Source organism: Oculina patagonica, chromosome 11, assembly GCF_052425735.1.
Source record: "Oculina patagonica isolate OP01 chromosome 11, crgOcupat, whole genome shotgun sequence".
Lineage (NCBI taxonomy): Eukaryota > Metazoa > Cnidaria > Anthozoa > Scleractinia > Oculinidae > Oculina > Oculina patagonica.
The window spans coordinates 16,413,529-16,427,362 of NC_135768.1; the positions used below are offsets into that span (position 1 = coordinate 16,413,529).

Genomic DNA, 13,834 nt, shown 5'->3' on the forward strand with positions numbered 1-13,834 from the left:
TAGGCACGCAAACAGATAATCAACTGCTTTGTTTTGGGATTTGCAGTTGATCGCATCTCCCTGCCTTCTGTGAGTAACTATTAATGCAGCTCCCTTCATATTGCCAGCAAACTTTAGCTTACCTAACTGCTCAATAAACCAGTAATATTGTGGGTCACGGTCATGATACTCTGTGGTCCTGAGCGCATGTGTGACTCCCTCAACACTGTCCACAATAGGACAAGCAAAATCATACGTAGGATATACTCTGTTGACAAAAAAAAAACGGTCATTAGTTTACCATTACTTAAGCTGAATTACTAGAGTGGTTTTTAACTGGGTGACGAAAGTATTTTGGCATTTTATTGGCTTTGCTTTGCTACCTACTGTGATTGGTTAAAAATAACTTGCGCCATCAACTCAACCAATCAGATGCAAAAGCAAATTCACGACTTGGTTACATGCGTTTTCCCGCGCTTACCGCTGGTCACGTGCTTTTGCTTCGAGTTCTAATTGGTTCATCGTGTTGTTCACATGTATTAGAGCAATTTTCACGCGAGTGTCGAAATTAATTCGCGTTCTGATTGGTTTTCAACCAATGAGAAGTAAAACCAAAACCAATCGTGACTCGCTCACACACGTTTTCCCGCGCTTTGCGTTAGCTGCATGTGTTTGCTTCGAGTTTTGATTAGTTCACTGGATTGTCTGTATCCTTTGCGATTGGCCAGTGTGATTACTCTGGTTTTGGTTTAACGACACTTAAATGAAAAAAGCTATAAAAGCATATAAAGGAGAAAGCAAACGTGGCAGCCATACTTGTATTTTAATCCAGTTCGCACATGTTCTTCTGGTTTACACCGGTATATTGTTGGATCTCTTAGGCAGCCATTCTCAGACTGGTAATCAAGCTTGGCTCTCAGAGCAAACTTCTGGCCATATTCTGTTCCTTTCTTCATCTCCTCCCAGATTTCCAGGTTTTTCTCGACCGCTGAGAAAACAAAATTGTAGTTTGCACTATTATTTGTAAGTGAGCAGGAAGAACAGGGTTAAGTGGTTGGTGAAACCCTTCAATATGCATACCACCAATGCAGAATTTTTGACAATCATTACAGTTTAATCTAACTGGCTGATGCAAAACTACAAACAACAGCTTTTGTGGCGTGCAGCAAAATGTTGCGTCATATTTTACGTGCAACACCCCATTTTGCAACCTGAAATGCGACAAAATGTTGCGTTGCTTGTTCCAAAAGAAGTAGAACTATCTTTCGCGCTTCCTTATTAAGCTGCATGTGGCATGACAATCGTAAATTGCAACGTAATTTTGTTAAAATGAGTCAAGTTGAGCGCTTTCTTCGCTTGCCGTAGACTATAAGATGACAATTGCCAGCGGGTATGTTGCAAGTTGCGAAAAAAGGTGCGAACGTGTGTCACCTCCTCTGCAACTTGCAATGTTTTTTCAGTCGTCATCGTTGCGTTGCAAGTTGCATTGAAATTACCTCATCTAACATGGCCTTTACAAGCCATTTGCAACAGACAACTTATCTGAAACAAGCTATTCATCTTGTGTGGAAAATACGTCCACTTGTCTGTACAAGAGATAAGTTGTTTATATGTCTATAGTGTGAACACGGCTATCAATTATTGAAGAAACCTCCTACTTTTCTATAAAAGATACTCCACTGCCAAGTATACATTTGTACCCAACTCACAGTTGTCGCGATTGGCAGATTTGATGCGTTGTTCCCGCTCTTCCTTCATCCTATCTCCTGGAGTGTCATCTGCGTAAGCTTTCCCCTCTCGAATCATTTTCTCAGCGTACATCATGATCTTATCAAAGTGGTCTGAAGTATGTGTGAACACATCTGGTTTCACTTTCAGCATTTTGAGATCCTCAAGAATGACCTACAGTTTGACAAATGCAATACACTCCAGTTTAGGTGATCCTGCTTCAAACAGTTGCAAAACTGGTGTAACACCGTTTATTCATTCCCATTCCATAAAGTACATAATTACTCAAAAAAAGTTCTAAAACCTTAAAAATTGCAATGAAATACAGTCCAACCTCCCGTACATTACACTGTTTGCTTGGTCCCTGAGAGACCAGAATTCGTATCTACCTCTACACATGTCTACAATACAGACACCTCTAAATGAAGAGCCAAGTGACTGTAAAATGTGTTTATTATAACAAGGGTATATAACAGGCTTATTATAACTCGTCTTTCATTTTGTACTTCACTCGTGTTGGGTCATAGGCATATAAATTATATAACGCAAACAAATTTACTTCATACATTTTGCCCAGGCTGAAGAACATTGTTCATTATACTGGAGACTTCATTATAAAGGGTTTGTTACATCAGAGTTCCATGGTTGGCAATAGTGTTGTTGTTGTTGTTGTTGTTGTTTTTTAATTAACATGGCATTACACACCTTTTCGAATTCAGCATTCTCCTTGGCAGGGTTGGTGTCATCAAACCTCATGATCATTTTGCCGTCATACATATTCTTGTAGTACTGATTCAACAGAGCTGCCTTGGCATGACCAATGTGAAGATATCTGAAACACAGGCAAATTTGTTTTAACTGGGTAAGTCACAAGGGACTGTATTCTTAATAATTAAGAATACATGACCTGCCATAATTATTACAACAGGTAATAATTAACAGGACCGTAAGTATTACGGTCCTGTTGCCGTACATGTATTTAATCATTAGCAACCTTTACACAAAATGTTCGGAAAATGGTATCCAGTTAGGGTGACTAATGACTTGGGTGCAGAACTGTGTGTTGCAGATTGTGTATTTTGGGCCACTGAGTCTGGCTGGGTAGAGGGGCCAGCAGCTCTTGCTTTCTGTGTTGCCTGTTTGCTTTCAGCTGTGACTATGCAACTTTTTTCAGCTGACTACATAAGTACAGTACATGCAGTGAAATTGTATGGCTAAGTTGTGGTTCTATTTTTACCTTGGTACAATTTCATATTTTCCTTTGTTCTGGTGCACGGTGTATAGGATCGTTAGGTAATGAATGTAATTATTAACAAAGTTATTCAACATTACCCGCTAGCTTCAGGTGGAAATCGTGTCACAACGTTTCCTTGAGATGCTCCTGGCAGATTGACATACTTGCCTTCAGACTTCATCTTTGTCTAAATAACAACAGTAATAACAAAAGTGGTCACAGAATGACTTGCAGGTTATCCAAGCCTACTTTAGACAAGAAGTCATAAAAACAGAGAATGAGAAGTAAAAGCCACTTTCCTTCATCTTACATGTATGCAGCAACAGCAACTTTTTTGCCTAACAGTAAATATCCACACACAACTCTACACAACAGAAAAATACAATGTATCCATACCCATACCCCCCCTTAAACAGAGGGTGTTTGGGAGAGGGGAGGGGGTGTAAACATTTTACTTTTTTAGAACAACCCATTTAACAAATAAAATGTGTTAGAAATCCAGCTACCTCAAATCCTTTAATGGAATTAAAAAAAAATCATTATTGCAAGAACACTCACCCCCAGCTGAGAATTGTCATTTTGTGCTTGACTTGGAAGTTTCTCAGACACATTGCAGAATGGCGGCTGTGCCCCACAGAATGTTAACCAGCGTGCAACATGCTCATAAGAGCTCCCTGGCTTAATCAGCTTTTCAATCTTACCACTCACTAAAAGAAATAAGAACCAGGGTTAGCTTAGGGTAACCCTGTGACAAAAAGCTGGGGAGAAACCTGTGATGGACAAGTCTTTTAAATGTGTGAGGCAGTGACGGGTGTGAGGCAAGGCAGCGAGGCATGCGAGGTGAGGCAGCCAGACAGCGAGGCCTGTAAGGCATGCGAGGCAGAAATCCCTACTCCAAATAAAAAGGCTATCTGCAGGCAACCTAAGCTATCTGTAGCCTAATCGGAGTGCTATTTTGGCTTACCAGCATGTCATTTAAGCTAACCAGTGAGTTATTTAATAGGCTAACTGGAATGGATCACGTGCCTTGCTGCCTCGCATTTTGTGACAACCCATGATGGACAAGGTTCCCATACAATGGGGAAGAAATAATACTCATCATTACATGAATGTGACAGCAGAAAGGGAAAATAACTGAAATCAACCAGCCAGAGTGCTTTATTGTCAGTCCAAAATTTTCCAAGTATTGGACTAGGTCAAGCTTGCTTGGTCTTTTCTGTATGGACCTTGCTGAGCTTAATCCGTACTCTTATTGCGGTTTTCAGTGATATGCAAACTCTGAAATTCAATCCACAACCAATGGTTTACGCTTCTTTGCTGCAGCTGTAAATCATCTTAGTGCAACCCTCCAAGTTAAGACCATTTTAGTCGCCATGGCGACTAAAATTTTGGAGCTGGCGACTAAATCGAAACTGAGGTCGCCAGACTGGCGATTAAAATTGAGAATAAGGATTTAAAGCGTAAGCTTAATTTAGCGACTAAAATTTTTCACTGGCGACCAAACTTGAGCAGTCGGTGGCCAAATGGCCACTAAGGAAAAAAATAAACTTGATGGGTTGTAGTGGACCTCTAGGGAAACAGAAGTTCACTTCAACTTGGTCAAAGATCACATCTGTCAGTTGTGATTGGTAGATTTCAAACCATTTTGTTTGTTTCTGTTTTTCATGGTAATGGTCTGTCGCCATTATTATGATTGATGGCAACAAAAAACACAACCATTAGTTGGATTTTGAATTTCAGATTTCGCATCTCACTGAAAACCGCAATAAGACCTAAGGCTGATATACCCGGGTACTTCCAGTATGGCCCTCATACACCCTTGGTGAATAATTATATTTATTTTTACTAGCAACCTTCCCTAATATCAACTTTTTTTACAAACCTTTCAACGCTCCCCACACGGCAAAGTCAGCCAATGTCACAGAGTGCCCAACAAGAAATGCAACTGGTGCAAGACTCTTGTTCAAGCACTGAAGTGCCTTGTTGACCTCATTAGGATTGTCCAGAGAGTTGTTTACACTAAATTCCAACCAGTGATCAACCTGAAGAATAACAGAATACCACAGTGTAAAACAAGAAGCAAAGCTCCACTTCTCCACTTTGTCAAAAAGTTTTACATGTTTTAAGTCTGAATCCATAAAGCTAGAACATTTATTGCAAATTTTGTTGCAAATTTGTCCACTGAAGAGGTCCTGCCAGAGGGGGCGGGGGGGGGGTTCTCGTGTTGCTTGTCTAAATTTGAAAATGTTCCGTGTCACTGTTTTATCGCTCTTCGTGTCGCTGTCGGTAACTAAATTGAAAGAAAAATGTGCCTTGTCTTTGTCGGAATTTAATTTTTTCCATAAGGGTTGTCGTTTGTCGCGATTATATTTTATGTGCTGTCGCTACTTTTGGGGCCATGTCACTTGTCAGAATTTACCCTGGCAGGGCCTCATTGAAGAAACAATGTCATTTTCCATTTCTGAAGAAATAGCGTGAAAACACAAGTTGCTTTTTAGGGTAAGACTGGAAGCAGTCCATCTTTCCTTCATTACATTATTACATGTAGTTCTGGTTAGCTTGAGCTTTGCACTGCTACAAGCTTGCACTTAGTAATACTGTATAAAAATACAGTAACAGAGAAAGTTAGAGAATTTGACTCCAGCCTATGGTCAGAAGTGTAGCAGCTCTTGTAAACGTGTAATTCTAGTGGTCCTCTTGTGTAGCAGTTGTTATTGTTTTAGGAGCTAGAACATTGTTCCTGTTGTTTGTTGTATTGTTTTTTTTCAAAGGATAGCAAGCCATTGATGTGAGACCTTGCAATAGCTGCTACCCGACCCAAGATTGCCTCTAGCCTGTGTTAGGGGAGGTGACAGTACGGCACAAGGAGGACGAATGTACATGTATGTACATTAACATGTACATTCTCTGTGAGTTTCAGTAGTATTTTATTCTTACCTCTGATGCTTGAAGTGCATTTTTACCATAGAGACCCAGTGTAGGATAGCAGCGAGCTAAATATCTTGCTACTGAATGGTCACTACTCAGAGTCAGGTCTCTGCAAAATGTAATCTTGTATTAAAACATACGTGAAAGGGTCTACTGTATACATGTATGTCATGGATTTTACTAGTCAAGATTTTTGAACCGCCAAAATTTATATTTGTGTCACTGATCAATAAGAAACCTAAAAATAATGAGTCCATTTTTATTAAAAATTGCTATATTAGAGCACTGAAACTGTTAACGAGCATCTTTGGCTGCAGACGGCTTGGATGGAAACAGATTGCAATTTGAAATAGATAATAAGCAACTGTTTTCAAGTTGTTTCGCAAATCCAGCTTCTTTGGAATATTGTTACCGGTACTTATAGCCGTAGCTTGATTTCTATACCCAAAATTAAGGTTTTATTATACTGGTATTCCTTTATGTTCAAAGATAATGTTTATTTAGGGTTACGTTGCCTACATTATACCACTAATGTCAGAACAGTTTAGACCAAAAATCTGCGAAATCCTTGTGATTGTAGTCCCTTTAAACAGTGAATGGGGTGGGTACGGAAAAAAATTGTGTAACTACACACATTGGTCCTACATGGATAATGCCATACTTACTCTGAGATCTTGAGTGCAGTACTTTCACCCCACTCTAACTGAACTGGACATGTGTCCTTGAGGTGCTCCACAGTCAGGAGGATCACTAATAAAGGGGAAAAATAACCAGTCAGGTACAAATACATACATTTTAACATTGTAAAGCAGACATATGGCATTACTATGTCTTTCAATAGTGAGTAAGAGCTTTGTTCAATCAACTGTAGTGTTATTTTATTATATCAGCCATCTTAACCCTTTCACCACACACGAGTTTGGGGTTGTTAAAGGACCTTCCTGATAACAGAAGTTCTCTTCAATACATTCAAAAGGTCATATCTTTAGCTGGGCTGTAAAGCCTGGTTTTCACTAGCGACACAAGCACAAACGCAAACACAAGCGCAATCACCCAAAAAGGACATTTTTTTATCCTTGTGCTTGTGCTTGCCACAAGCACAAGCACAAGCATCCAAATGCACTGCACTTGTGCTTTTGCTTGAGTTGAAGCCGTTTTCAAGGTGAAATAAGAGCTGTTATGCTTGCCCTGCGCTTACTTGTGCTTGCGTCGTAAGTGAAAACCAGGCTTAATTGTTAGATTTCAATGCTTTCTGTTTGTTCCTTTTTTTCAAGGTTTGAGAAAGTGCCCCTGTTTGAAGTTTGGTGTTTTGTAATAAGCACCCCTCCAAAATTGTGAGTTCACAATTTGTACATGTAGAAAAGTAATAAACCAATAATTATTAAGTAAACATGCTTTGTGAGAGATGACTTACTCTGTCATTAATTTATTCCTTCCTCACATTGGAAAATTTTTTCAACACTAAAATTATATCAATTGCACCATCTTGACATCAGATTTAAACCTGATGTAAACAAAGTGCAATACCTACTAGGAGATTTGAGGTGATGCAATAAAAGTCAAAAATTCTGACATTGAAAATGAAATGTGATTCCCTCTTTCCAAAAATAAAAAAAAAACAAGAGTTACCCATGTATATTATTCATATATTGATTTTTCTTTATTCTCAGTAAGATCGATATCTTGTCTTCATGTATACTCCTTTGTTTCGTATTTCTTGAACCTCTATATTATAATCTCTATATTATATTCATGTACTAAGTAATTAATACTTATGCCATTCACTTATATTGTTATCTTAAAAACCCATTTTCAATGGTTACCACTTTTAATTGGTCCTTAAATCCGATCTTTTACACGTTTGCAAATTTTAATTTGATAGTATTTCATTGAGAAACTTGCAATCACAGAAACCTGTAGTAAAAGAACGATCTAGAAAATATATGACCGAAATAGTCTGATATTTCGACGATCGAAGTAAAAAATAACAGAAACAGACTTTCAACTAGCTCTTATACCACTAAGGACGATTGAAAACATTACTGAAATAAGCATTATAAATATAATGATCTGAACTGTCGAACACATCAAAGGAAAGATAATTTTTCTAAGGAATTCCGACGATCAGACACATTGCAATGAACAACTTTCACTTCGAACACGCGCGCGCCAAATCACTTACCCGGTGGTGGACGAGAGGAACAAACGGTCACTGTATGGGTCTTCATAACAGCACTACCAAATTCTGAAGATGTCACAAAAGACCTGAACAAGAATCTACGAGACCAGATAGCACAAAAATATCTTCCCTTCGCCGGATTCAACCAAGCTTGCATGAAAAAGCACATGAGCCGGTTTTTCTCTCTGAAGAAGAGCCGAGGGTATTTATGTACAGCGGCAGCGCTTATTACATCGTGTTGCATCATACTTAGTGTCCCCTCGTCCCCATTCTTAACGCGAGAGGAGGTAGCTCAAGACAAGAGATTTTTAAGATTTGATACCCCCCACCCCCCCCCCCCCCCCCAGAAAAATAATCCATACTTATGTGGTTGCTCCCTGATTAGTTCAGTTTTGAATTTTTGGACCCCAATAGCAACCAGTGACCAAAATTGAAGGGGGAGGGGGTGGGGGGTTAGGGAGGAAAGTGGGGGAGTACTCCGGGCTATAGTGGACCATGCGGGGAAGCTTTGCTAAAACAGGTTAGAGGCCTGGAGGCCTGAGAAAAGTTATTTTCGAGTCCCCCCCCCCCCCCCTACACACACACACACACCTTATTCTAGGGTCTGCAGGATGATCACCTCCCCCCCCCCCCCCCCCCCCCTCCTCCCTTATCTGAAGGTCTGGATCCGCCACTGGCTAAAGTTTGTACAAGCGGTCCTTGCATTATACCAGAGGTACCTTACATATCTTATAGAGGATACTCAAGTATAAAGTTTACAAAGGGATGAAGTATTTCTAATCAACGTGTGTGGAAAGAGTCCCATTTTCTATATGAATTGTGCAAGGATTATCTTCACTGTCCAATGTAATATATAAAAGTCATAAAAGCCAGGATCAAAGGGTTTGAACCTCAGGGTGGCATTGTCCTGTTGGGTTATGGCTAGGGTAGGTTAGTTAATATAAATGCTTTGCCCATTCCTTACCGTAACAAGAAAGTGTGCATCCCTATCACCAATATGTTCAGCTCTTGGACATGTTAAGCCCAATTAATTTAGAACTTAATTTTTTCTATTTTTCTACCTTTTTCTTACATCTTTAAAAGTCTAAGCACGTTTTCCTGGAAAAAAAAAATCCACCTACACCCAACTAAGAAAATCATGTTTTCCTTATGCAATCAGGAGCAAGTAAGGTTGCTGAAAGATCAACCTATGATAAATCACTGAACTTTGAATTACACCGAAAGTGGAAAATTAATAACCAGGTAACAACACAATAATATTGAAGATATTTTTTATTGTCAATAAATTACTTGTAACTCAATGATTTCTGTGTATTTTTTCTGACTGCTACTAATGCATTTTTTCTTCAAAAGGCAAAACTTACTAAAGTTACAAAATATATTTTTTTAATACACCACTAGTTCCTTACTATAAAAGCCACATTTTCCACTGAACTCAAAATCGATTGAAATAGTTCTAAAGGTACTTACAGTACCTTGCATAAGATTAACAACTCCATTGTATATAAAAAAATGCTATACAAAAATGTTAACAAAAACAGCTTTTGGATTTTTTTTTTCTTATCTAGTCGGCACTCATGAAATTTATAGCAAGTTTTTCACAAGAAATCAGTGAGCTATCCTCTTATCCCCCACCCCTCCACTATAACAACTTCAATAGCTTTTAAAAGCTTTATAAATAATTCTAATGTGGTGTCATTATGATTGCTCATGTAACACAAATTTTGATACTAGGTTATAATATTTTAGTAAAATTTTTACATAAAATTTAAAACATAAAATTTTATGCATAAAATTTTATGTTAAAAATTTTGTGGCAGTCTAGTCAATCTGCATGGGATTTATTTTGTTTATGGATTTTTTTCACAATTAAACCAGGTACCAATGCCATAACAGCTATACCGCACAGCTTGATAACTACATTAAAGGTAAAAAGTTCATCTAGAGAAGTTAGCTGTGACAGAATGCAACCGGTTTGACAGCATATAAAGTTGTATGGCATGAGACCTGCGAAACAAGAATGAAATAAAATTGAATATTAAGAGCTACAAAGACAGTAAAAAGTATCAACACAGGCGATTCATGATAGCTTTAAAGGCTTCAATATTATTTCACTCAGTGCAGTAAAAAAAACACAGGACAAATAAAAACAATATCTTTTCAATGAGTAAGCAAGCCATCATGTGAGTAACAATGCCAATAATAAACAATTATATTAAGTATTTTTTTCACCTATGTTTGAATGTGATTTGTGTGGTGGATTTTTTCTTGATGTGCATGTTTTATATTTTCCAGAAATCTTAGGGCTTTTTTTTCTGACACTGTTCATTTCTAATAATATTAAATGTTCGTAAAGCATCTCAATTTTCATAAAGGCAACTGAAGGTTTTCTGCTTGAAAGTTAAATATACCACAAATAGTAATATTTGCATTCAACCAGCATGAACTAACAGAGAAAACTTTGTTTTGCTTTGCACTTCACTCGCCAGTTAAGACAAATTTTTAAATGTAACTCAAACTAACATCTCAAATGTAGACAGTCTTATTAAAGCACAGCATTTAAACTTTCTTCAAGTTTTTTTTTATTTTCTGCACCCATTACATGCCTATAATGTCAGAGATAATCACAAAGAAAAGAAGCTCACCAATAAAAACTGAGAAAAAGAACTGTGTGATAGGTACTTCCAAAATTGGTGATGACATGTTGAGGAACCAGTTAGGTGACATGGGAAATAATCTCAAGAACAACAAAAAGAAGAACAAACTGTCAAGGTTTTCTTTGACCTGAAAAATAAATTACAGCAGTATTAATTTACAGTGCATTTTTAGTATCAACACTAAAATTATTCAATAAAGAATAGACTGGTCACAGTCCCTTTAGTTATTTTTCCGTAAAGTCATAAAGATTGATTGTTGAGTTTGATGGCCTGCCATCTTGGTTCCCATAAGCTTTTTGAACTCTCCCTAGGTTTTGCTTGTGTTCAGGAACCAAGATGGAGGCCTGTCAAACTTAATGATTGATCTCTACAATTTCGCAGTAAAATAGGAGGCCTGTGAACAGTCTATTTCAGGAATGTTAATGTGCTGCAAGAGAAAAATAATCAGATAATTATATGTTTGAGATGAATAAGTCAGTAACCCGTATGATAAAATCTTATCTCTTATCTCGGTGGTTTGATCTGACTAACATCTAATTGGTTGCAACACAGCTTATACATCAGTAAGAGTAAACCCTTTATTAGGAGCTCCAATATGCAAATACAAATTCTTTTGACTGATCCCCATACATTTTTTAAAAGTATAAGTGGGGGGAAATTTCGAAAGAACAAAGCAATTTTCCTCCTACGGTGATTGTCATATCAATTCTTGTAACCTTTTCTTTCGATTAGGTAATAATATTGTGAGGAAATCAAAGTGTAGTAAATCTATTCTATGGATGGCATTATGGCCCTTGGCTTGCATGTTGGACTTAAAAACGAAACATGTATGTTTTCTTTACTGTATCTTTAACTTTAATTTGAAAACAAGCAGCTTTTCACTTAACTGTGAATCAAGATGACCCCAACTGAGTTTGTTAAAATGACAGTCACACTAAGTGAACCATGAGTATTATTCTACCCACCTTGCTTTGTAAAGCTTGTACCCTGTTTGGAAAATACTGTAATAAAAGAACTTTGCCAAATGCCTTGGATAGAAGATAACAAAATGTAGCTCCACACCCAGTTAAGAAACAAACCAGTGGAAATCCTGCCCAGATACCAAATATTGCACCAGCCAGCAAATTCTGAAATAAAGTCAAATAAACCTGAGCTGGTAAACAAAAATTTGTCTCTCATTGAATAGTCTAATCTTCTCTAAAAGGTAAAGCCTGCTGTCAAGCCAAGTGGCCATCAGGCCGGAGCTTATCCCAGTTTCTGCAGCACTAAGCGGCAGGAGGAACGAACCCCCCTGGAGGGACATCACCAGCTATCCAGCTTATCAGTACCTTAACACTGGGTGGAGAGAGGCACAGAGAGTAATGCCCGGGAACACATGTGGACGCCCGACGCAGGGCGAAACCGACCAACCAGACGCACACAACGAGGCCACCACACCCCCAAATCCCCCCTGCTAAAGATAATATCTCAGATTGATGTGAAAACCTCCATACTGACAGTCCATGCAAAAATAGATTTTTCCTCCAGTTACACTGAATAGATGATCTGGTTAGCTTGAATGCCTCTTTAAGCCCAAAGCTCGCTTTAGCCTTCTACAGAGGCCAGAATTTTAGCCTCAAGTCAAGAGAGAACACCCATGTTCACCAGAGCTCTGCTGGGTCTTCTAATTTGAAAGCCTATATTCATACCAAGTATTTGTTGACTAGAGAGCAAATTGGTCATTGTGCAATCAATTTACAGTCAGAGTTCTCATCCGATGATAAGTGGAAAAATTAACTTAAGAAAACTTTCCTTACACTCTTATCAAAATTATTCGGGGTACACTTACCATAAATACAGATCCTGGAATGGCAAATGTCTGTTTGTACAGATACGCACTACAGAACAGCAAAACAACATAACCAAAGTTGTCTCTTCTATACTGCTTCAACACACTGGCTAGAGATTTCAAGTCTTCAAGATCAGTTGGAAAATGCAGTTCATAGCTGAAAAAGAAACCACGAAAATTGAAACAAATTATGGCTGGGGTTAAACTCAAATACTTTTTAGCAGATGCATCTGAGTGCATTGTTGAGTTACATATTAGGCACCCCAGAATTTTTTTTAGAACACAAGTGAAGTCCATAGAGTAGCATTTCTCATACTTCTTGAGTGTCATTGAAAATTTCCTAAGTGCTTAATATATAACTCAACATTCCTGAGGAATAAGTTTGCCATTCCCTTAAGTTAATGTTGAAGGAAATTTGCACAGACCCAAAGTTGTGACATACAATGTAGGCCCATGCATAGGGACATTCCATTTTATATCTGAACCTCCCTACCCCATGGATGGCAACCTCTGTTACAAAGGCTTTTGGAATATTTTTCAAAGAAGCCCTCAGATCCAAACAGCAAAGGTACAACAGCAAAAAAGTAGGGTGTTGGAATCATGCCTTACATAGGGGATGGAGGGGGGGGGGGGGTGCAGATAAAGAAAGGAATGTGCAATATTTCAAAAATATATATATGATGTATGCACATGGCATAGATCGCATGCTGTATTGAGCTGTAATGGACTCAAACTGACCAATCGTGTGTTCATAATTTCTTAAACATTTTATAAAATCAAATCTTATGCAAGTCCTAAAAATAAACCGTTACGTCAGCTACATGATTTTCAAGGAAAACATGTACGCAGTCCCCCCATGCCATGTTTATTACTAAAAGATTGTGCATTTTTGTTTTAGTTGTCACTTATAATTTGATTTTACCTCAAGGGTACTTACAGAATGAAACGTTATTTATGTCGCTAGAACTTCCTGTAAGCTTACCTTTCACTCTCGTTTGTACCTGCAGTGAAAATCGCACTGAAAGGTGGCCTGAACATCGACAGCAATGTCAGGAAAAGAGTTGCCGAAAAAAACGTAGAACCAATCCCTAAAATACAGAAGAAAGTTCTCTCTGCTTTGGACATTGCCTTCATCATTCTTCAAAGATATCTAAGGGAGAAATTTGCAGCTAGAAGCCAACTAAAAATTACAAAAGTGTTTCGAAGCCGGCCGGCATGTTGCTTTGAAGCCTCGCCAAATTTGCGTCAGAGAATAGACTGGTGTCAACACTTGACGCCAGCGTGAACATCGCGTGATTCCA

General features: G+C 38.2%; 2 protein-coding genes across 2 annotated transcripts in view; both read right to left on the reverse strand.

Moving 5' to 3' along the window:
• Positions 1-8,226, reverse strand: part of LOC144630311 (bifunctional glutamate/proline--tRNA ligase-like) — a 34,080-nt gene extending 25,854 nt beyond the window's left edge. Inside the window, exons 1-10 of the mRNA XM_078488653.1 lie at positions 8,052-8,226; positions 6,535-6,619; positions 5,879-5,978; positions 4,824-4,983; positions 3,500-3,648; positions 3,040-3,128; positions 2,413-2,539; positions 1,689-1,881; positions 796-967; positions 123-247 (exon numbers count right to left, since the gene is read on the reverse strand). Coding sequence (XP_078344779.1) covers positions 123-247; positions 796-967; positions 1,689-1,881; positions 2,413-2,539; positions 3,040-3,128; positions 3,500-3,648; positions 4,824-4,983; positions 5,879-5,978; positions 6,535-6,619; positions 8,052-8,217 — 1,366 coding nt within the window. The 5' untranslated portion in view covers positions 8,218-8,226. The remainder of the gene's footprint in view (positions 1-122; positions 248-795; positions 968-1,688; positions 1,882-2,412; positions 2,540-3,039; positions 3,129-3,499; positions 3,649-4,823; positions 4,984-5,878; positions 5,979-6,534; positions 6,620-8,051) is intronic.
• Positions 8,227-9,318: 1,092 nt separating this feature from the next.
• On the reverse strand, positions 9,319-13,752 carry LOC144629928 (transmembrane protein 41A-like). The gene is made up of 5 exons (XM_078488179.1): positions 13,516-13,752; positions 12,534-12,690; positions 11,671-11,832; positions 10,694-10,832; positions 9,319-10,055 (listed from the first exon to the last, which is right to left on the reverse strand). The coding sequence occupies exons 1-5, from the start codon at positions 13,668-13,670 to the stop codon at positions 9,874-9,876; spliced, it is 795 nt and encodes a 264-aa protein (XP_078344305.1). The 5' UTR covers positions 13,671-13,752; the 3' UTR covers positions 9,319-9,873.
• Between the last annotated feature and the right edge of the window lie 82 nt (positions 13,753-13,834).

What these genes read in the sequence shown, in the direction of transcription:
- LOC144629928 (XM_078488179.1), bottom strand. Translation starts at nt 13,670, where the DNA reads ATGATGAAGGCAATGTCCAAAGCAGAGAGAACTTTCTTCTGTATTTTA. An exon ending in TTCCAGGATCTGTATTTATG is followed by an intron (nt 11,833 to 12,533) that starts GTAAGTGTACCC and finishes ACTTTATTTCAG; the next exon opens with AATTTGCTGGCTGGTGCAAT. An exon ending in TACAAGCTTTACAAAGCAAG is followed by an intron (nt 10,833 to 11,670) that starts GTGGGTAGAATA and finishes TTTATTTTTCAG; the next exon opens with GTCAAAGAAAACCTTGACAG.